We start from the raw sequence: 24,447 nt of genomic DNA on the forward strand, positions 1-24,447 counted from the left end.
GCTTTTTTTTCAGCATTTCATCTCTTGAGTGCTATAAGTATGATACATATATGTAATAATGGTGCCTATTTGCAGTTGATTGAACCCATCGACGGGCAGCTATTTTTTTAAAATTCTGACACTATTTGATGTCATAACATTTCATTGAAAGTTTTGCCCCCTTTTTATTTCTGTTAGGTTATCAAGTATCAATAATGACAGTATCATTGGTTGCCAATACATAAATGAACCTAATTCAGTGTTTGATTTTAAGGCCAGTGGTTTTAATGACTTTGACAAAGTCTGTATTTAAAGAGTATTTAATTGCTCCCAAACGAAGTTTGTAGCAGTTATATTAGTCCTGTCGGTCTTTTTTCGCGTGACCAATTTTTTGTCTGACCCATTTGACCTCTCGTCCTCAAAAATGGGATAAACAGGTACCACTGAGTGGTCATTGAATTTTACAGAAACTTGTACTTATGGTGTGAAGGGCGGTTCGCGATTCTTAGAGACTGAAGAACCCACCCCACTGTTTCCCCCAACCCACTGTTGCCCCCCACCAACCCTCCAGTTCACCCCCTCGGTGGCTAGCTACTGACGAAGCCAACCGCTCGACGGTCGTTTCAGGGCAATTCGCCCGACGTTAGTCGGTTATATTTATAGCCGCGAAGCAATAGCGGCTATTATTGGGACATCGTGTTTTATTTTTCAATTTGTCGTCTCCATCGATGACTTTTGCGCGCATTGACTCTTTCAGGGAAATTCGCCCGACGTTAGTTGGTTTTGTTAATTAATAGCCGCGAAGCGTTAGCCTCTATTATTGGGGACATCGTTTTTTTAATTCGTCGTCTCTATCGATGATTCTTGCGACCATTGACTCTGTGGTTCTCAAGTATGGACGCCTCTACGCGGAAGCACGAAGAGCGGGCAACCGCTCCCAGGATCCATACACACTGTACACAGACTGCGAGAAACGGTTTTTGCGGTGGGATCAGGCATACCGAGTCTCGCTGTTCCCTAGTATGCATTTGACTGGGAAACACATATTTACCCTGCTTATTCTCCTCATCCTCGGCGACATTGAAACAAACCCCGGCCCAACGCCCTGTGCTTTTGTAACGGTAGCAACTGGAATCAATACGGCGGCTGGTGCGGTCGCGGAGGATGGGTACACCTGAATTGCACCAACTTACAGTCCATAGAGCAATGGAACAAGTTTGACTGTAAGCGCTGCTCTTGGTGCAAGACAATAGAAGCAAATACAAGGCAACGTTTCCCCACTCACGAAGACAACAAACAACGATATACACCCCCCCCCCCAAAGATAGCTGAAGAAGAACAAACGTCGCAAAGAATCGCACGTATCCGACTAGCGCAACTGAACTGGATACTGTCCCCTGCTAAACTCTTACTCGAGTAGGATCTGTAACAATGTTAATAACCGCTGTCCCAAATGTGATGTAGAACCACATGACGTAAACCACTTTTTCAACTGCAGTAAGAATACCACGGACCTGAAATTAATTGACCTATGTGAAAGACCAGTAGAGGTAACCAAATGGCTTGACTTAATTCCATCAGTCCTACACGACCGCACTGCACAGAATAATCCGCCTTCCTTGCCCCTTTCCCCTGATGTTGATGATGCCCCTCCTGGTTTCCTAACCTGGGGACTGCATGTCATTCACCACGGCGTAGATGCAGAAAGGTCGCCGCACCACATGCAAGTTGTGGGTAGGCAGTCACACACTACTAATATGCCTCATATTATTATACAAATGTAACTAGGGCACCAGTGAAAAACGGCAACGAGCGACTTTATCCCGCCAAAATTACCTGGAAATTGCGAATTTTATTACCTACGAGTTTTCCTGCGAACCTGCGAATTGTGAGTTTTCGAATTGAGAAAAATTACCGGCGAATTACGAAAAATTTCTTCCAATCACGAGATTCTGTTCTTGGGGAACGAAAACAAACTGCAAGAAAGGTCCAAACCTTGGGTTTAATGTGAAACTAACTATTGATATGTGAATCATTATACTGTTGATCTGCGGGAGCTCTGCGACAGCTACAACAACAAGCATTGACTCTTTCAATTTCTGTGACTTCTACTGCTTTGCAGTTAAAAATTGTGCGCTTGACTTCATTTGTTCTGCTTTTAGGCCAATTGCGTGACTTACCTAACTCAAAAATTTGACTCCCGAACTCACTTAATGAACTATTAGTTTAATGAACATTTACTAGTTTAAGATCAGTAGTGTGCATCTAGGTAATGCCAAACGTATATGCCGTAGTTATTCAGTACTAGAGTCTTGAGTTTTTGATTTCGAATATTAATATTGAATAAAATCTTAGGGTTTTTTCCTATAGAGCGTAGGTTTCTCATAACAATGACTGTCCAAATTTAACCCAAAAAATCTAGTGGTCTTTAAAGGACTGGTGGTCAATCTGTCAATCTTATTTCTTTAGTTGTCTCATTTCCATGAAGGCCAAGAGCGTCTATCGCGGCTATTTTCCGGCAAGCTGCAGGCTGTGCTTTTACTTTTAGTTGTCTCACCTTTCAATCAATTTTTGGTGACAGGTCTCATAGGTTGATAATTTGAGTTTTTTTTTATCAATTGATATGCTTCTGTATTAATCTGATTCTTTCTTTGACTTCGGCTTTCATTTGCATGAAATATCGAAGTTTTTATGTTTACGATTTTTCATTGCTCAATTTTTTGTCATATCTATTAATGTGCTTAATGACAAGTCGCATCGTTTGCTACGGTTGCCTTTATTGTTCGAAATAAACATTTCAATTTTCAGCTGCTTTTCGTTACTAATACTCGTGACTTATACTCCTCATCGTTTTCAAAAATTATTGAATTTTCAATTTTGTTATTTCTTTTTGTACTCTTTGCTGTTTTATCTTTTTTATCCTGGATGGCAATTTTCATCGGTCTCTTATAAAAAATAGGTGAACTTTATTAGTCACTTGAGTTCACTGTAATCGTTTTTATGATTGACACTTTGACTGCAATTCGACTGCTGTGTTCAGAGTTTCTTCTATTGAGTGCTATTAATTTGATACACATGTATTATAAAGACGCCTATTTGCAATTGATTGAACTCATCGGCTCGCAGATATTGTTTTTTACTTTGACACTGTGTGTTGTTATAATTTTTTTTTGAGATTTTGATTCGTGTCACCTGTTTTTTTTACTTGTTTTCTGTTCTCTTATCACCCAGTATCAAAAATGACAGTATCATTGGGTGCTAATGAGGCAGAAATGAACTTAATGAAGTTTTTGAGTTGATTGCTTGCGGATTTGATGACTTTTACATTTTTTGTTCTCAGAATATTTGATGATTTTTGAGCTATGGGTGTATTTGTTGTTTAGTTCTTATTGTTTGATAATTAATTGCATTATGGACAGGTCTTATAGGTTGCTAATATGCACTTTTTTAACCTAGTATATTCAGTTCAAAGCTTATTTTTTCTGTCTTTGACCATTGGTTTCCAGAAATTTGATGGTGTTTTTCGGGTCTACGAAATTTTATCGCTCATTTTGTCTTTTTGCTGTGTCTCCTTAATGACCAGTGTAATCGGTTGTTAAGGATGCCTAAATTATTGGAATTAACCGTATCAGTTCATATCTTTTTTTTCTATGACTTACGAATTGTTTGCAAAAATTTTGAATTTTGAGTTGTTAGTATTTGTTGTACTTATTGCTGTTTTATGACTTAATATTATCAGTGAAAGGTTGCGTCGGTTGCTATTGAGTGATAGGTGAGTTTATTTAGTTGCTTCAGTTAATGATATGGTAAAAGTGTTTTTTTGATATTTTGGCACCTGATTATTGATAAGAAAAGTTGATTCGTTGGTCTTATATTTTTTTTGGGTATTCCTATTGCTTGGTTTCAAAGTCAACAATGAATTCTTATTTTCCTCTAGTGTCTTGGGTTTTAAATCAGTTTTTTGGAACCAACGATCAAACTTTCTGCCAACGTTTTTAATCATTGAGATACAATTTGTTTTGGAAATGTTTGTGATTGTGCGAATCTTGTCTTCAATTGTAGATCATTTGACTGTTTTTCGCAGGTATCTGCGACTTCTAAATGTTTTTATTCAATGCGGTTATTAAGGATTTCGACATGGAGTTAGTTGTTTTTTTACGCCACTGACATCTAGAAGTACTTTTTTGCTGAAACAATTATTGCCGGTCTTCTTCAGTGTTTACATGTTTTTCGATTTATCTGTCATTGATTCCTACAGAGTTGTATTATTTACTAATTCTAAGGACAAGTAGAGTCAATGTTGCTGTGGATTGATGTTAACTTTAGGGATTCTTAAAACACTGAGTCTTGGAAAAATAATTTTTCTTATTGTTTTCTGTTAATTGTTTTCTATTTTTTCTTTGTGCGCATATAGGGTTAGTAGTTTCATCGACTCTTGTTATTTGATGCTGCTGTAAAATTTTAATGGCCAGGTCTTTAGTGAATTCAATTCTTTGCACTTTGGTGCAGGACGTCATGCTATGTTTTTATTTCGTCGTCAAGATTTTGGTTTCGTTGTCACAATAAGACTTGACAATCACTTCGAATGTGCTTCTTTCTGTTCATTCGTCCATGCAATTTCAACTTAATTGCGTGCATGACGTCATTTTTCACTGTTAGTGGAAATAGATTTTTTTTTCATTCGGTTAATGAAGTTGTTGGTCACGCATGACTTGCCTGACTCTCAAAAATGACTTCATGACTCTGAAATTGACTTTTTTCTTTGTTTCAAAAAGATCAGGTCAAGTGTGTGTGTCTCTCTAATTGAAGGTTATTTGACTTATATTCTATTCGTTTCCAAAAAATGGTGAATTTTTCAATTTTATTACTGTTGTACTTTTTGCTGTTTCATCTCTTTATATCTTTGATGGCGATTTCATCGGTGGCTTATGAAAAAATCGTGAACTTTATTAGTCACTTTTGTTCAATGCAATCGTTTTTGAGATTTTGACACTTTGACTGCAATTCGACTGCTGTGTTCAGAGTATCTTCTCTTGAGTGCTATTAATATGATACATATGTATTCTAATGACGCCTATTTGCAATTGATTGAACTCATCGACGTGCAGATATTGTTTATTTTTTACTTTGACACTGTTTATCATAGAATTTTTTTTGAATTTTTGATTTGTGGCACCTTTTTTCTTTACTTTTTTTTACATATTTTTGTTCTCTAATCACCCAGTATCTATAATGACAGTATCGGTGGTTCATAATGAGGCAGAAATAAACTTAATAAAGTTTTTGAGCGGATTGCTTGCGGTTTTGATGACTTTTTACACTTTGTTCTCAGAATGTTTGATGATTTTTTGAGCTTTGGTGGTATTTGTTTAATTGCTCTCAAACGAAGTTTGTAGCAATTATATTAGTCCTGTCGGTCTTTTTTTATGCGATTTTTCGCTTGACCAATTTTTCGTCTGACGCTTTTGACTTTTCGTCCTCAAAAACGGGATAACAGGTAGCGCCCAGCGGGCATTATGTGCTCTTAGAGCCTTTCAGGTCTGTTTCAGCTCAAACTGTCTTGGAGACTTATACTTATACTTATGGTGTGAGGAGCGGTTCTTAGAGGTTGACACCCCCCCTTTTGTTGACCCCCCACCCCCACTATTGGCTCCACCACCCCCCCCCCCACCGCGCTTTTGCCCCCCCCCCCACCCAGTGCTGCCCCCATCAGCCCCCGGTGCACCCGCCCCCCCCCCCCCCCGTGGCTAGGCTACTGACCAAGCCTACCGCTCGCTGGTCGTTTGAGAGCAATTCGCCCGAGGTTAGTCGGTTATGTTTATTACTTTTTGTTTTTTGATAATTAATCTCATTACGGACAGATTTCATAGGTTGCTAATATTAGCTTTTTAAACCGATTTAGTAAATTCAGTGCAAAGCTTATTTTTTTCTGTCTTTGACTTTCATTGATTTCATGAAATTTTATGGAATTTTTCAGGTCTACGCTGATTTTGTCGTGTTTTCGCTGTGTTTCGTTAATCACCAGTGTAATCGGTTACAAGGGATGCCTAAATTATTTGATTTAATGGTTCGTAGCAGTTCATATCTTTTGCTTTCTATGACTCTCGCATTGTTTTCAAAAATTTTCAATTTTTGAGTTGTTAGTATTTGTTGTACTTATTGCTGTTTTATGACTTAATCTCTTTTGTGGTGGACTTCTTCGGTTGCTATTGAGTGATAGGTGAATACCTGTCGATTCTTCAGTTATTGATATGGTAATATTTATTAATATTTTGACACCTGGTTATGGAAATAAAAGTTGATTCTTGGTCTTATGTTTTTTTTTCGGGTGTTTCTAGTGCTTGGTTTCAAAGTCAGCAATGAATTCATTTTTTTCGTGCCTTGTATTTTGAATCAGTTTATGGAACCAACGATCAAACTTTCAGCCAACGTTTTCATTCATTGAGATACAATTTGTTTTGGAAATGTTTGTGATTGTGCGAATCTTGCCTTCAATTGTTGTTTTTTGATCGTTTTTCAGCCACTAGATCTGCTAAAAGGTATCTTGTGACTTCTCATGTTTTATTCAATGCGGTGGTTAAGGATTTTGGCATGATGTTGATTGGTTTTTTTTGCCTTTGACGCCAAACATCTACATGTACTTTTTGCTAGTTTGTTGTTTGAGAGCAATTCGCCGACGTTAGCTGGTTCATGTTTCATAAAGCGAAGATGTCGATGACTGGAGCTCAATCTGGACTGTTCAATGTGGACAGTAAATTTTTAATACTCTTAGATTTAATTGAAAAAATACATGATTGCATAATTTTGTCCAATTTTTATCACTCGCTGGGTACTCTGCATACTGTGAACACGTGCTATTCTTACTCATTACTAATATTATAGCTCATAACCTGCAAATGTGGAATATCTACTTCAGGGCTGTTGAATAAATAAATTAAAATTAGCTCTTCTTGCAGTCATCTATTTGAAACAGTAGTCTATCTCGGTATTTTTTAGCCAATGGAGGTTGTGTGTACTTTGCACGACGATCAATGGCTCCGAGCCAATGTGCTCAAGGTGACTGACTCTTCTGCCACTCTTTACTGCATTGACTGGGGAGACATAATCGAACAGCCCTTCAGTAAAATCAGACCTGCAACCTCTCAATTCTTACACGATGACCAACACAACACTATGCCCGGAATGGCCATTCGAGTGTCGATGCATGGTAAGATAATCACGCATATGTTCTGCTATTAAAAAGGGGATCATGTTTTGCCGTGGGCGAAATGTAATCCATAATGAAATGAATACCATAACAATCTAAACATGTTAACCAAATCCTTGAAACTTGAATTGAATTTTGAGTTTCACTTGAGCAGCAAAAAAATATAGAAAATATTAGATATTACTACCTGGCGGGCATCTCAAAGAGACTTATGTCGCATCGAGGGGGTAACCCAGAAGCATATTGGAGGAGACCTAATGCATGTCAACTTGAATGATATTGTATGATTGCCCAAGCGACCAGGATAAGATTGATCAGCGGCGATCATCCTGATGGGTCGTGTAGAATTTGGGAAATCCTACTTTTATCACAAAAGTGTTGCCATAAAAATGGATACAATCTGAAATTCAAAAAATCGGTCCGGCAAAAACAAGTTGCTAGCATGTATATTGACTTGCATTTGAACACCACTTGGTGAACCGAATGTTAGTGGGACAAATCCATGTGTGTCTAAAAGTTGAGTAGGTGAAATATTTTTTTCTCAGAGGGTTGCTTTTACAAACATTGGCTATCTCCGTGTATTTATCGTAGCGTGTTCCAATATAGTAGGGAGTTTGTGCTTACCTTGGGGCAAATTCCATCGTTGTCACTTTTGGAAATCTTTTATAGATACCGTAGGGGGGACTTTAAACTTCCAAATAAGGCTTAAATTCTTGAGTTCATAGTTTGAACGATTGATTATTTGGTAGCGTCATAAGCCTGATGCTGCTATTGTTTCAGCTTGAATAGAAGTCATCAATGTATAAGGCGTTCAGGTCATTCAATTGTTCTTTTGAAGTCATAACAAACTTATGTAAGAAAATCATAACTAATGTGGTCCATAATGCGAAGTGAACAAATTCTTTTGTTTAATAGCCGCACAGCGATAGCTGAGGCTATTATTGGCCTTCTCTTGGTTTTTTTTTTATTTCGTCGTCATGATTTTTGTTACGACCATATGACGTCACAGCCATTTTTTGTTCATTCGTTCATGCAATTTCAACTGAATTGCATGTGTGACGTCATTTTTCGCTCTTAGTGGAGCGAGTTTATTTTGTTCATGCGCGTGATTAAATTTTCGGTCACACTTGACTTACCTCACTCTCAAAAATGACTTCCTCACTTTGAAATTGACTTTTATTTACTTTAATTCAAAGAGATAAGGTCAAATGGGTGTGTATCACTCAAAATGAAGGTTATTTGAGATCAGCTAATAGAGGCAGCAATAACTTATACAGATTTTAAATCAAAATATAACAGATCAGCCTTCAATGAAAAGACGAATTTTTTGGTCTGTCTTTTTTACTGTTTTTTTTTTAGACTGCCGATCTACGAATCTATTGCGGCTATTTTCTGGCAATCTGCCAGCTATGTTTTGAACTTTCTACTAGGTTGTTGCTTGATTAGTTACTAAGGAGTTGAACGACAACATCACCAAACAGTGCCATAATAACAGTTTAGCTAAGGAGTTGACCTGTAGAGAAGTTGTGAGAACAAAAACATTGTTGAGAGAGCTGAAATGACTTGATAAATTCAGAACACCGGTTTGTGCAATTGGAAATCAGAACACTTGAGAATACGGGAGAACCACAGTTAGATCAGGCGGCTGAATTGAGAGCTTGTATATTTGAGAGAATAGAAGCTCTGTAGTTGTGAATTTGATTACGAAGTTAAAGTTGTGAACCATCTTTTATAATAAAACTCTGGTTGATTTTTGAATTGATTTTGTGATCTTTTAGATTTCTTGTTCATTCATTTGGTGTTATTTGATTTTTCGAATCAATTCATTATCGCAACGAGAGTTTCTGACAGCCGACAGGAGCAGCATGGGAAAAAACCCTCCAAGTCTGAGAGCCATCAAAACACCCCTTTCAATTTGTTAGAGTTTTGGGCGCTAGTCGGTCCCCAGCTAGTCAGCCTAAGCAAATTACAAAATTCTACAGTGGCGCTGCTGGTAGGGCTATCTCGAGGCTTCTTGACAGTTGGAGTGGATTGACGGCTGTGGTGGTTGTAGTTGGACGTTTGGACTTTGCAAGTGCGAACGACAAGGGAGTGAAGGAGAATTGACTTGTGCGACGAGTGATGAAGAAGAGGAGAAACCAGTGGACGGAGTCAAGTTGGAGCCTGACTGAGGGACAGAGACTGCAAGCTTGCATATTCGTTTTCAGTTGAGTTGGTGCTCGACTGTCGGTATTGTTTTTGCTAAGCTTTTCTTGAGACTAGGAGATTTTACTGAGCTTGTGCAGAAAATTGAGTAGAGTATCGGCTTTCCTAGGGAAGTTTGCTACAAGACCTTGGCCGAGAACAAGAGATTTGTGAGGCAAGGTAAAAAGAGAGTTGCGAGCAGAGAGTTAGAAGTGCTCTAAAGAGGGAAAAGCTAAGTGAGCTAGTTTTTCAAGACTGTTATTGTTAGTAGTTGGTTGTTCTTGAGAGGAAGAAGGCCAGTTCAGAGCACCCAGAGCTTGAAACAGGACGTTGGTGAGCTGGTACTTGGCAAGTAAGTTCTCAGTGTGAGGTTTGTGAGTGTAGAATAGAGTAGAGAGAGAGAGAGAGCGAGAGCGAGAGCGATTTCAGAGGTTTAATCTTTCCTTCAAACTGGAGGAGCGCGAATTCGAGAGTTTGACTCTGAGGCATAAAGCAAGAAGAAGTTTGCAGAGTAGGCCAGTGGTTGTTCAACAGCAGCAGGAGTTTAGTGTAGAGTGAGTGGCATAGCAGGTTAAGTCAGGATAGGGGTACAGTAGTTACTGATAATGGTCGAGGAATTGGTATTAGCAGACGTGAGTGGCTAAGGGATCTTCTGAGACAGAGAGGACTGTTAGACAGAGTTGAAAGAGTTAGAGCTGAGGAACACAACGAATAAGTAGAGAAAGAAAGAAACATAATTATTTAGTAAACATGGATTGGAGTGCGCTCCCGTTTGTAGTATTTTTCGTCAGAAAGATTCACGAATTGGGAGGACTGGAAGATATACTATCTTGACGTTGTAGAAGTGCTACAAGTGAGAGAGAATCAAGCTATGGCGTCAATGCTTTGTCTCCTGAGAGGGGGGGGGTGGGCGTTGCAAGCGGTTTCAGATTTGCCTTTCAGGTTCTGGTTGTCGGAAACTGGTGAAGTGATAATGTCGTTAGAAAAATATTTAGATATCATTGAGAAGAGGCTAACTTTAAGTAGGGAAGAAAACTGTAATAGTACGGATAGTAGTAGAAGTAGGGGAAGAAGGGTAGTTGAAGGAAAATCAAAGAATGAAAAATGTCAAGCACAAGGCAGGATAAAAGATTCCTTAAGCGAGAACTAGGAAAATTTTGAGCGTAAGGAAGTTGGTTCGGGAATAGTGAGAACGGGATGCAGTCATCAAGATGAAGCAATGAGGAACTTCCAGAAGGTGGTAGATTTGCTACAATTGAGTTGGAGAATTGGAGATATGCTACAATAGGGTTGGAGTGTTTTCTAGACAGGTTGATTGGTGTTACAACCCGGGTGACTTAAATGGGAATTGGCCAAAAGACTACAGGAGGAGAGTAGGGAAAAGTTCATGTCGAAGTTGGAGATAGTAGTCACACCTAATGGATTCGAGTACTGTGTAGATCGTTCGTCAGCGAACGATGAAGGAGATGTTTCTTCATGAGTTTTTTGGACTATGGGACAGTGAGGATGACGAAACTGAGCTTCCTCCTGAGTTCTTCGGATGTACTCAAGAGAAAAGCCTTAAGGATGTACTTCTCATGGCACCTGAGTTTCCGTCTCTAGTAGGAGGCGAGAGCGAGAGCGAGAGCGATTTCAGAGGTTTAATCTTTCCTTCAAACTGGAGGAGCGCGAATTCAGAGTTTGACTCTGAGGCAGATAGCAAGAAGAAGTTCGCAGAGTAGGCCAGTGGTTGTTCAACAGCAGGAGGAGTTTAGTGTAGAGTGAGTGGCATAGCAGGTTAAGTCAGGATAGGGGTACAGTAGTTACTGATAATGGTCGAGGAATTGGTGTTAGCAGACGTGAGTGGCTAAGGGATCTTCTGAGACAGAGAGGACTGTTAGACAGAGTTAAAAGAGTTAGAGCTGAGGAACACAACGAATAAGTAGAGGAAGAAAGAAACATAATTATTTAGTAAACATGGATTGGAGTGCGCTCCAGTTTGTAGTTTTTTTTGTCAGAAAGTTTCACGAATTGGGAGGACTGGAAGATATACTATCTTGACGTTGTAGAAGTGCTACAAGTGAGAGAGAATCAAGCTATGGCGTCAATGCTTTGTCTCCTGAGAGGGGGGGGGGGGTGGGCGTTGCAAGCGGTTTCAGATTTGCCTTTCAGGTTCTGGTTGTCGGAAACTGGTGAAGTGATAATGTCGTTAGAAAAATATTTAGATATCATTGAGAAGAGGCTAACTTTAAGTAGGGAAGAAAACTGTAATAGTACGGATAGTAGTAGAAGTAGGGGAAGAAGGGTAGTTGAAGGAAAATCAAAGAATGAAAAATGTCAAGCACAAGGCAGGATAAAAGATTCATTAAGCGAGAACTAGGAAAATTTTGAGCGTAAGGAAGTTGGTTCGGGAATAGTGAGAACGGGATGCAGTTATCAAGATGAAGCAATGAGGAACTTCCAGAAGGTGGTAGATTTGCTACAATTGAGTTGGAGAATTGGAGATATGCTACAATAGGGTTGGAGTGTTTTCTAGACAGGTTGATTGGTGTTACAACCCGGGTGACTTAAAAGGGAAATGGCCAGAAGACTACAGGAGGAGAATAGGGAAAAGTTCTTGTCGAAGTTGGAGATAGTAGTCACACCTGATGGATTCGAGTACTGTGTAGATCGTTCGTCAGCGAACGATGAAGGAGATGTTTCTTCATGAGTTTTTTGGACTATGGGACAGTGAGGATGACGAAACTGAGCTTCCTCCTGAGTTCTTCGGATGTACTCAAGAGAAAAGCCTTAAGGATGTACTTCTCATGGCACCTGAGTTTCCGTCTCTAGTAGGAGGCGAGAGCGAGAGCGAGAGCGATTTCAGAGGTTTAATCTTTCCTTCAAACTGGAGGAGCGCGAATTCAGAGTTTGACTCTGAGGCAGATAGCAAGAAGAAGTTTGCAGAGTAGGCCAGTGGTTGTTCAACAGCAGCAGGAGTTTAGTGTAGAGTGAGTGGCATAGCAGGTTAAGTCAGGATAGGGGTACAGTAGTTACTGATAATGGTCGAGGAATTGGTATTAGCAGACGTGAGTGGCTAAGGGATCTTCTGAGACAGAGAGGACTGTTAGACAGAGTTGAAAGAGTTAGAGCTGAGGAACACAACGAATAAGTAGAGGAAGAAAGAAACATAATTATTTAGTAAACATGGATTGGAGTGCGCTCCCGTTTGTAGTTTTTTCGTCAGAAAGATTCACGAATTGGGAGGACTGGAAGATATACTATCTTGACGTTGTAGAAGTGCTACAAGTGAGAGAGAATCAAGCTATGGCGTCAATGCTTTGTGTCCTGAGAGGGGGGGGGCGTTGCAAGCGGTTTCAGATTTGCCTTTCAGGTTCTGGTTGTCGGAAACTGGTGAAGTGATAATGTAGTTAGAAAAATATTTAGATATCATTGAGAAGAGGCTAACTTTAATTAGGGAAGAAAACTGTAATAGTACGGATAGCAGTAGAAGTAGGGGAAGAAGTGTAGTTGAAGGAAAATCAAAGAATGAAAATGTCAAGCACAAGGCAGGATAAAAGATTCCTTAAGCGAGAACTAGGAAAATTTTGAGCGTAAGGAAGTTGGTTCGGGAATAGTGAGAACGGGAGGCAGTCATCAAGATGAAGCAATGAGGAACTTCCAGAACGTGGTAGATATGCTACAATTGAGTTGGAGAATTGGAGATATGCTACAATAGGGTTGGAGAGTTTTCTAGACAGGTTGATTGGTGTTACAACCCGGGTGACTTAAATGGGAAATGGCCAAAAGACTACAGGAGGAGAGTAGGGAAAAGTTCATGTCGAAGTTGGAGATAGTAGTCACACCTGATGGATTCGAGTACTGTGTAGATCGTTCGTCAGCGAACGATGAAGGAGATGTTTCTTCATGAGTTTTTTGGACTATGGGACAGTGAGGATGACGAAACTGAGCTTCCTCCTGAGTTCTTCGGATGTACTCAAGAGAAAAGCCTTAAGGATGTACTTCTCATGGCACCTGAGTTTCCGTCTCTAGTAGGAGGCGAGAGCGAGAGCGAGAGCGATTTCAGAGGTTTAATCTTTCCTTCAAACTGGAGGAGCGCGAATTCAAGAGTTTGACTCTGAGGCAGATAGCAAGAAGAAGTTTGCAGAGTAGGCCAGTGGTTGTTCAACAGCAGCAAGAGTTTAGTGTAGAGTGAGTGGCATAGCAGGTTAAGTCAGGATAGGGGTACAGTAGTTACTGATAATGGTCGAGGAATTGGTATTAGCAGACGTGAGTGGCTAAGGGATCTTCTGAGACAGAGAGGACTGTTAGACAGAGTTGAAAGAGTTAGAGCTGAGGAACACAACGAATAAGTAGAGGAAGAAAGAAACATAATTATTTAGTAAACATGGATTGGAGTGCGCTCCCGTTTGTAGTTTTTTTCGTCAGAAAGATTCACGAATTGGGAGGACTGGAAGATATACTATCTTGACGGTGTAGAAGTGCTACAAGTGAGAGAGAATCAAGCTATGGCGTCAATGCTTTGTCTACTGAGAGGGGGGGGGGGCGTTGCAAGCGGTTTCAGATTTGCCTTTCAGGTTCTGGTTGTCGGAAACTGGTGAAGTGATAATGTCGTTAGAAAAATATTTAGATATCATTGATAAGAGGCTAACTTTAAGTAGGGAAGAAAACTGTAATAGTACGGATAGTAGTAGAAGTAGGTGAAGAAGGGTAGTTGAAGGAAAATCAAAGAATGAAAATGGTCAAGCACAAGGCAGGATAAAAGATTCCTTAAGCGAGAACTAGGAAAATTTTGATCGTAAGGAAGTTGATTCGGGAATAGTGAGAACGGGATGCAGTCATCAAGATGAAGCAATGAGGAACTTCCAGAACGTGGTAGATATGCTACAATTGAGTTGGAGAATTGGAGATACGCTACAATAGGGTTGGAGAGTTTTCTAGACAGGTTGATTGGCATTACAACCCGGGTGACTTAAAAGGGAAATGGCCAAAAGACTACAGGAGGAGAGTAGGGAAAAGTTCTTGTCGAAGTTGGAGATAGTAGTCACACCTGATGGATTCGAGTACTGTGTAGATCGTTCGTCAGCGAACGATGAAGGAGATGTGTCTTCATGAGTTTTTTGGACTATGGGACAGTGAGGATGACGAAACTGAGCTTCCTCCTGAGTTCTTCGGTTGTACTCAAGAGAAAAGCCTTAAGGATGTACTTCTCATGGCACCTGAGTTTCCGTCTCTAGTAGGAGGCGGTGAAATTGATACGAGAGAGCTAGAGCCCATTCAAACAATTTTTGCAGAATGTCTAGCCGAGGACAATCTCAGAGCTAATTTGGTTGAAGAGATTGCAACCGTAATTGAAGAAATCCCATGTATAGTTGAGAAAAGTGGTTGCGTATAGATGAAGAGGAGTCTTCTCAAAACGAAAATATAGTCCAAAAGAAAAGATATGGTTCCGTTCGTCCCGCAAGCTCTATTTCTGGACCCTGGCGATGTATAGACTCAAAAACAAGTAGGGTTGGAGAATTTTCTAAACAGGTTGATTGGTGTTGCAACCCGGGTGACTTAAAAGGGAAATGGCCAAAATGGTGTGGAGTTATTAATCGACTGGTGGATCCTAGAGTTCAAGATTTTGAGTTGGAGGAGGAAACTAGTACACGGGCAGTTGTTCATTTTGAAAGTAGCAGAGGCATAGTCCAGAGACTCCGAGGTGAAGATGGTCAAGATAGGACTCAAGTATTTTCGAGGGGTTATAAAGCATGTCTGTACTGGGATACAGCAAAAGTTTTTGAATGAAGCCGAACAAGCACGTCAACTGCTGACTGAGAAGAGGTCTTTGACAATTACACTTCACCTAAAGAAGAAGAGCAATTCGAAGTGGTTTCGAGTTTTCGAAGGGGTTTTGTCATGGCCGACAGCTAAGGTATTCACGGTACCAAGGCCAACAAATGAGAAAATTCATTGGATTTGCAAGCTTTGCCACTGCATATCGGCAGAGGACTACCCAGAAGACCAAGAACGAATTACAGAAACGACCTCAATTGCTCTCGATAGCGAGAATGAGAAATTCTGCCGGCCAAATTTACTTCAGAGCTATTTGCGGATATCTGCAACAGCTGAATGCTTGAACACGTGCCAGTTCGACTGTTAAGTCAAAGAATGCAAGCAATGGGACTTTTTTATTCTGTAGATTTTTAATTCGAATTTTAAAACGCTTGAGAGGTTGCTATCTTTTTGGTTTTGAATAATTTTTGCTAACGAAAGTTCGTTTAATTATCGAAGCATTACCTCCCAGTTATGTTGTAAGCTGGGCAGAACTTTATTGCAGTGCTCTTGGTTTTATTTTAATTGCCTGACAGTCTTTTTTTTGTTTTACATTTGTTCACACAGCAAGGCTGAAAAAGTCAAATTTTCTGATTGACTTCTTCCTCTCAATAACCGTGTTTGCGCGCGTGACGTCATTTCTCACTCTTTCTGGCAAAAGTGTTTAGGTCATTTGCGTGATTGGGTTTTGATCATACGTGACTTACCTCACTCAAAACTATGTTTAATTTGATATAATTTATGGTCAAAGGAACTCATGTGTAATAAAGGTCCCTAATGAAAAGGCTTCTGAGCAATGAATTTTAACAAGCTTTATTAATTCATCGCTGAATGTCTTTTACATGACTTTTTGAGCAGCTTCGATAACTTATCTGTATCTGTTTCTATCTCTATTATACTGCAAGGAATTCTATTTCTTTCGCAGCCATTTCCGCAATCTGGCGGCTACGTTTTTTTACTATCAATACAGAAAACAAAAACAGCAGCTGTTTTGTCAACCATAATCGCGAAGTACGTTTTAAATAAAAAACATGACTTTGTGTATTTTAATTTTCTGTGTGGATTCTGGATAATTTCTTGGGTATATTTTACCTATTTAATGGCATTTGCTTTTTTGCCGCCAAGTTTTGATTTCTGTCTTTTCCACCTACGTACATATTTCGACGTACTTAATTTTGCTTCATAACTTGTTTGCAGGTCTGAAATACCCCACAAAGTTTACAGAAGAACAGATTGAACTTTTCAAGTCCATCTGTAAAGTCGATGACATTTTCAATTTGAAGATTGTGGAATTGAACAAACGTCGTCGAGCATACGTAGGAGATTTGATCAAAAATGGAGAGAATGTTCTGGAACTTTGTTTGAAAAACGGAATTGTTGAAGAGAGCTCGTTGGCGGAGCCTGTTACTAGTAAAGTAGCTACTAGTCCACCGGAGCAGGTTCAAGATGAGGTTGAGAATGTTTATGAACAACCCCCAGTTGAGGCCGAATTAGATTCAGCAGTTAGTGACATGGCATCAATGCAGTTGAATGGCGAAACAGGTACGCGATGAGAACAATTGATTATATCCGAGATTCTATCTGTATCTAACACGTGCTTGTACATTATTTGAGCTAGAAATCTATTATTAAATACTTTTCTCAAGTATTTCTGAATAAAATAAAGTTTTTCAACTTGAAAGCAATTCTTCCGTTCTAATAGTTTTCTGTCAGAACAAATTTTATAGGAAGCCCAACGAAAATCAATAGAGCAAAACTTGTTGAGAAAATATCTTTAAAATTTTGATGCTAATTGTAAATTTAAAATCATTTTTGTCAGTTTTGCGTGAATCTTTTTATATATGATAAATTTGTTTTTCGATTTTAGGTGTCGTTGACCTGAATGAACAGGTCGCTCAAATGGCTCGGATGATTCGAAGGATGGATGAAAAGATGAACATGATGATGGAAAGACTGCAACGATTGGAAAATGCTCAAAACTAAACCAAACAATCAGTCACAATCAAACATTTGGAGTTTCTAAGCGAACCCTATCGTCAAATCATTTCCGCATGCTGTGTGAAATTGAACCAAATTTGACGCAAAACTTATAGTTGTTCAGATTTTGTTCAACTTTGAAGACAATCCTCGCCTTTCAACTGTTTCCTTCGCATTAACCTTTCCCTTTAACCTTCCCCGAAATACTTGTTCGGCTCAGTTTTGAGTGATTTTACTGCTTTATTAAAATGTATAGGTATAATAGATAGATGGTGTGTGTGGTATAAAATACTATGACGTACTGCGAGAACAGTTAAAAGGAAACAATTCGTCTGTTTAAGGTACATTAAAGGAGGTTGTAATATGCAAAAAGGGTTGTGTTCCAATAATATTTCTCAAAATTAAGACATCAAAATAAAAGAACAACTTTGAGATTGCAATGGTGATAATGTTTGCAAAATCAACCACAGATGTTAATTTGACATTGTTTCACATCTCAAACGATATTTTAATTAAACACATGCACACATTGTGACTGCAAAGTGGTTTATTTTGATGAATGTCCTAATTTTGAGTAACATTTTATTTGTGAACATAACCGTTTTTTCCACTACTTTTCCATGGTTCAGTTAAAAACCCAGTGTTTGCGGTGAACAAATGTAGGTCTCCTGTTTTTATTGAAAATACTTTTGGAGAAATTTAACAGTTTACGAGAAGGTTTGAAGGAAACAGTTGATAAGTGATTTAGTGTGTGCTGATTAAATCTATAACCGGATCAATTTTTCTGTCGTCTCAAAACTTGATCAGTTTAGTTGAACCGAAGTAAGCTAACTTATTCATATCGATGCGTATTTGATTGATTTCTTATTTATTCCTACTTTGTTTTGATTTCTGTTTTGTTGATGATGCAGTTCAATCTTTGATTACTTTCTTCATTCCGATTGAGTTTCAAATCCGGTTAAAAAAAGTGGGCTTGGGTGCGTTTGAGCCTCGCAACTGATTTCAGGTCAATTTAAATTAAATCTTATTGACCTATGAAAAGCTCAATAAGATTCGAAGCTACTGACTGTTGTACTTAAAATTTTCGGTTCAAGAATTTGATCATGGCTCAAGTTTGAACCTCTAGGCACACAAGAATTGATCAAAGTATAAAAAAAATTAAAAGCCGACCTCGTCTTTTCAGCCTATTATAGAGCTCCTATTTTTACAATTCAAAGAATTTGAATTGTATTGGGGCGCTGTCTTTCTTCGACTATAACAGTATTGGAGAAGTGTCTTTTAGTAATCAATTTTATTGGAATCAATTTTGAAGCAGGAAATGAAATGCGTGCAAAAGTTTTCGAGTGGTTTGAGTGTTGAATAAAATAGGAGCGTGAAGCGAAAAGAGGAGGGTTTTTGTTCATACCGCTGTTTTCGAGAGAGCAAGAAAAAAGAGCAAAAAAATTTCTCTGAGTGCGGAATTATTGCTCACGTGGGGCTTCTTCAAGCAGTGTTTGTTATGGTTTAAACCATATTTTTTTTATTGATGGATTTAAATGGCCTATACTAATGATTTTGGGATTGTTTTGATAGTGTTTTAAAAGTTTTTGGAAATTTATAAATTTTAAGCTAAATTTGAGGCTTCTTGCCGATTTTCGGGGCATTTTTCGGGAATTTTTGTAATTTATTTTAATTTATTGTATTATTTGGGCAATGCACAGACGCATTTTGCTCAGCAGTGTTTCAGTTAGCAGATACAGTTTTGCTGGAGATAAAATGGTGTTTTTGTTGCGCATTATGCCGAAAAATGATGTATTCTTTGTTACTTGTTTTCTAAATTTTTTCTGAATGAGACAGGTTTGTGAGCCTACTATGGCTTACTTATTATTTTTTGGGCATTTTATTGGCCTTAGATTTTTAAAGAAAGGTTTTCTTTTATTCTATTGTATAAGAATGTAATTGAATTTTTCTACGTTTTAAGTTCGATGGGTTTATGGGGCAAAATTTTTTTAATGGATTTAATGTTGCCTTTTGGTTTTGCTGAGCAAATTCAGAAGGTACTAGTTTTAAATGCATTCGCGACTCTGCGACGTTTGAACTGTTTTATTGTTAACTGAGTGAGCAAAATAACCAGGAAATACAGGAGTGCAGAATGTTCAAAAAAAGTGGCTTGGTTGATCAAATTCGATGAAAAGAGAGAAGGAGATTGCCTATTTATTTCATTTACTCATTTAAAACAGTGCGAGAAATGCAAATGCAAAAAAATTTCAAAATAATTTTCTCCGCTCTTCGCTTAGGCGATCAATTTTTTTGTTCACCTGCCATTTTTTGCAGCTGTTTTTTATTCTATTGTATCTAAGAGGTTGGCAATAACAATTTGCAGGTTTATTTCTTAGCCTTTTAAAGCTTTTGGCAAATAAAGGGCTAAATTGAAGTGTTTAAAACTAATTTAGGGTTTCTAAAAATTATTTTAGCAACTTTCTGCCCATTGTACTGCTTTATTGAAATTATTACTTACTGAATTGAAACCTAACGCTTATAAAAACTGTCTGCTTTAAATTGAAATAAAATGTTCAATTATGTGATTGATTTTGGCAAAAATGTGCAATTTCACAAAATTCTGGCAATTTATTAGTTTTTTTATTTGGAACAACAGAGATGTTTGTTAGCTTAAATTGTCTTGGAAATTTTCGTGGGCAAATTAATAGCTTTAATCGCATGAAAAATTGTTTTTTGCATGTGGCTCTATACTATCTGAAAATGTAGTAGAAGTTTCCTCATTTTTTGGGATAGATACTACATTTTTATCTGAATTAAGATTGTTATTTTCTCTGACCTGAAACGTTCTGGTGTGAGATACCAGCGATTTGAAAGGCATGGTCTTTTTTGGCAAAAATAATTCGAGTCATTTCTGCAATTTTTCCGGCTGATTTTCTAAGATCTGTTCGCAGCGTGAAATTTTTTAGCGCTTATTCTGAAGCAGAGTAAAAAACAGTGTTTGAACAAATAGTCACTTTCACGCTGGTAGTCGTTCGTTCACATGCAGCCGTTTGACTGCAAGTTTTTGAAATTTTGATCGGATGTATCAATAAATTTTCCAATTCATTCATAGACCATTCCAGACTTAGTTTTTTGGTTTATGCAAAAAAAAAAATTTTTTCAATTGCTTCAGAACTTGTGATGCTATGTTTTTTGTTGTTGTTGAACAAACATTTGTTTTGCTTTATCTTAGTTATCTTAGTTTTGTTTGACATTTTGCATGTAATCTTTTTGACTTATCTAGGCTATGTTTATATGCGCGCATTTTTCTCAAAGTGCTTTTAAACAGCAGCTAATCAGCAAAGTGATCTAAAGGGAACGGAACCAGTACCGAAAAACGAAATCAAAATAGAAACGGGATAAATCCAAAAGAACCAATTTTAGATGACCGCTACTCGAACTTTCTTATAAAATTTAGTTAAAGCGTTTTGGCATTGATACTAGGCCCCGCATCCTCTCATTAGAAAACAAGAGGATGCACAACTAAAAAATCCAATAGAAATAGGTCGCACTTTAAAAATGTTTTTTTTTACAGCAATCAATTTTTAACATTGTTTTTCTGTTCCTTAGTCGGTCCCAATCCCAATCGGTGTAATGGGAACCAATAGCGGCCATTGAAGAGCTGTATGATTTTGTAAGCATATTTGAACAAAAAACTATCAGTTCCAGAATGCGAATCAACTGGAACAGAACTAGCTGTTGGCGTTCACTTTTGAATCAATTCTGTTCTAGATATATTTATTTGAAATTTAATATTCTGTAGTAGTGATAACGCCTTATATCATTTAAATTAAAAACTCAAAAATTTAAGAAAGATAACTTTTCGCTTAAACTTATCAATTATTGTTTCAGCGTCATAACTTTATACTCGAAAAATGTCACACAACCAATTCTGCAAAAGCATAACAGTTGGGGATATTAAAAAATGTGGTAATAAAACACTGGGTGGATTGAAATAGATTCTTTTAATGCTTTCAAATCTTTTTGTTCGCAATTAAAGTTACATTTTTTTATCAATAATCTTGGAGAGTTTCAATAATCAACCAAAACACTTGCCGCTTGCTTTTTCAGTTGTTGATTAGAACCGAATAAAGAGAGCGATGAATGAAATTATATATTCTCAGAGATGTTCTGAAAAATTGAATGAAAAAGCTCAAAAAATTACAATTTTGAGGAACATGAAGCTTGATCCACTTATCATGTGCAAAACGCTTTGAATTGCAAGTGCAACTAGTAGCATGAAAAGTGTCAATGTTCTAATAAATTTCATATCCGAGATGTGTTTCAAAACTTTCGAGACGACTATCGGATTTTTTATACCTGGTACGCCAAATATTAGACTATTTCTCAAAATCAAATGAAACGTATACTGCAGCAAGATGGGCCGATCGGAAGATTTTGGCTGCTAGAACAATGTAGCCTAAAAAAACTAGGGATGATTTGCTGATCAACTTGAGAGGTATTGGCTTTAGTAGGTAGAGACTAATAAAGTCCTCCGCAACTGCTCCACCCAAGCGTTGCCAATTAATTCCGTTTCTAAAGACGCAAAGTCACAATTTTTTTTCGGGCGGAAAAACTGTTAAAACAAATGAAAAGTCAGGAGACCACGAAATTCGCATTAAGATAAAGACGGGCAGGAACAAAGTAAGTCTCTAGGAACTTCAACACTTCGTTTAAGAGCAACTGAAAATATTCTTATTTTGTAAGCACCAGTTGAATTTTTTTGTATACTCGTTACGTGACGGTAAGACTTTAAATGTAACTGATTACATTGATCGAGTTAACTTGTTTGGTTTCCTCTTAAAATACACAATCATTGTTATGGTTCATAATTAAGAACAAAAATTGATTTAGAAAAGGCCAACAAAAACTTTCACGCATGTTCTTACTTTTTCGAGGCGGATATATACTATTTCGCCCCCCCCCCCTCCCCACAATGTTTTTATGACCCCCAGTCACAAATTATATGTTGTTTTATAGCACGTTACTATGTAGGAATATAGCACGTAGGACAGGGGGGGGGGGGTCAAAAAAGATTTATGCTAACTAAGCTGGGGGGGGGGGGGTAACAGAATAGATCCCTTATCTCAATCGAATTCAAATTTGAGTAGTGATTTTAGTCACAGTAGATTTGTAAAGGAAGTCGAACCTCCAGAGTTTTTTAACAGGAAGTTTTCCAACCTATCAAATAATTCTTTCGCTCATAGGGATATGACAAGAACCCATTAGTGGAGATCAGGCATTAACGATAAGTATTAATTGATCAAGCAGAGCGCGTATTTATGTATTAAAAAAACTGTATACATTCTGCATTCTCAACTCACAATCAAAAATGCTTTGTTTTAGGTTTGCTCAAGCAACGTTAATGCGTAGACAGCACGCATTAGTAAGTTTGAATTCTAAGAGTTACAAAAAATAAGGAAAATCTGAGATACATAAACTTTTAAAACTTAAGAAACTAACGAAACTCAAGATTCCAGCAAAATAAATTTCATAAAGATGAAGAAACTCTTATTTCGTTTATTTTTATGCTAAAATAACGCCTTTAAAATGGATTGAAGCGGCAAACAAGTGCTTCAATCCTTAAAAAAGTTCTCGCCTCAATAGGGAGACATCCAACATTAATGCGACTACATAACAAAACAACAATAATAAGGAAAATAAGTAAAATTCGAAAAGAATACATATATACGAAAGTTAGCATCCAAATCTCGCCAAACCATTAGATGGTTTTGAGAGTAAACAGATATAACTGTGCATCATTAGACTACATACATCTCCTTTTGAAAATAACTTTACACAATTTGAGTTTTGAAAAAGACAGCGAAAATTGAAGTGAAATTAGCTGCTCAATTTATGAAAATTTTAGGACGAAATGATTTTATCACGCACTTTCTATCTGTGTATCATTTTGTGAAAAATTTTTGAACGTCAGTTTATCAGTTCCAGAATGCGAACCATTTGGAACAAAAATAGTTATCGACGTTCACTTCATCTCAATTCTGTTCTCGATGTAATAATTGGAAATTTAATACTCTGTAGTTGTGATAACATATTATCTCATTTGCATTGAAACTTCGAAAAATTTTTAACATTTAACTTTCTCGCTTAAAGTCATCAATTATTGGTTCAGCGTCATAACTTATTACTCGATACGTGTCATACAACCAAGTCTGCAAAAACATAACGATTGGGGATATTAAAAATTGTGGCAAAAAAAACACTGGGTGGATTGAATTAGATCCTTTTAATGATCTCAATTTTCTTGTTCGCAATTAAGGTTACATTTTTTATCAATAATCTTGGAGAGTTTCAATAATCAACCAAAACACTTACCACTTGCTTTTTCAGTTGTTGATTAGAACTGAAAAATGAGAGCGATGAATGAAGTTATATATTCTTAAAGAGGTTCTGTAAAATTGAATGAAAAAACTCAAAAAATTCAATTTTGAGGTACATGAAGCTTGCTCCACTTATCATGTGCACAATGAAGAGCCAAAGACTAAATTTGGCGGCAGAATAATACTATTTGCACCGTGATAGTTTTTGGTTTTGAAATTGATAAGAAAAGTTGATGGGTAATTTGTCTTTTATTTTTGCTCTTGTCAAGGTAATTTTGTTTTTTAAGTTGAGGGCTAACAACGCTTTGAACTGCAAGAGCAACTAGTAGCATGAAAAGTGTCAATGTTCTAATAAATTTCATATCGGAGTTGTGTTTCAAAACTTTTGAGACGATTATCGGATTTTTTATACCTGGTACGCCAAATATTAGACTATTTCTCAACATCAATTGAAAAGTATACTGCAGCAAGATTGGCCGAAGGGAAGATTTTGGCTGCTAGAACAATGTAGCCTAAAAAACTAGGGATGATTTGCTGATCAACTTGAGAGGTATTGGCTTTAGTAGGTAGAGACTAATAAAGTCCTCCGCAACTGCTCCACACAAGTGTTGCCAATTAATTCTGTTTCTAAAGACGCAAAGTCACAATTTTTTTTCGGGCGGAAAAACTGTTAAAACAAATGAAAAGTCAGGAGTCCACAGAACTCGCAGTAAGATAAAGACCGGCAGGAACAAAATAAGTCTCTAAGCACTTCAACACTTCGTTTAAGAGCAACTGGAAATGTTCTTGTTTTGTAAGTAATGGTTAGGTGACTCTTCTTGAAGTCACTGAGAACTTCTGCCGTTCATCGAGAACCGCGAAGTGGTTCGAGATATTAAGTCGGAATTTTGAAGTGACTTCTGCAGAGTCACTTAACCATGCTTAAAACACGAAAGGCACACGTTT

General features: G+C 37.7%; 1 protein-coding gene across 2 annotated transcripts in view; it reads left to right on the top strand.

The window, feature by feature from the left end:
- Window positions 1-17,364, top strand: part of LOC142355780 (uncharacterized) — a 30,519-nt gene extending 13,155 nt beyond the window's left edge. The window contains exons 9-11 of one of the 2 annotated variants that reach the window (XM_075407841.1): window positions 6,976-7,186; window positions 16,364-16,708; window positions 17,034-17,364. In XM_075407841.1, coding sequence (XP_075263956.1) covers window positions 6,976-7,186; window positions 16,364-16,708; window positions 17,034-17,149 — 672 coding nt within the window. In that variant the 3' untranslated portion in view covers window positions 17,150-17,364. The remainder of the gene's footprint in view (window positions 1-6,975; window positions 7,187-16,363; window positions 16,709-17,033) is intronic. The other variant, XM_075407848.1, reaches the window with a different exon arrangement.
- The last annotated feature ends 7,083 nt before the right edge of the window (window positions 17,365-24,447 follow it).

The sequence above is a fragment of the Convolutriloba macropyga genome, chromosome 2 (genome assembly GCF_964194025.1).
Source record: "Convolutriloba macropyga chromosome 2, txConMacr16.3, whole genome shotgun sequence".
NCBI lineage: Eukaryota > Metazoa > Xenacoelomorpha > Acoela > Convolutidae > Convolutriloba > Convolutriloba macropyga.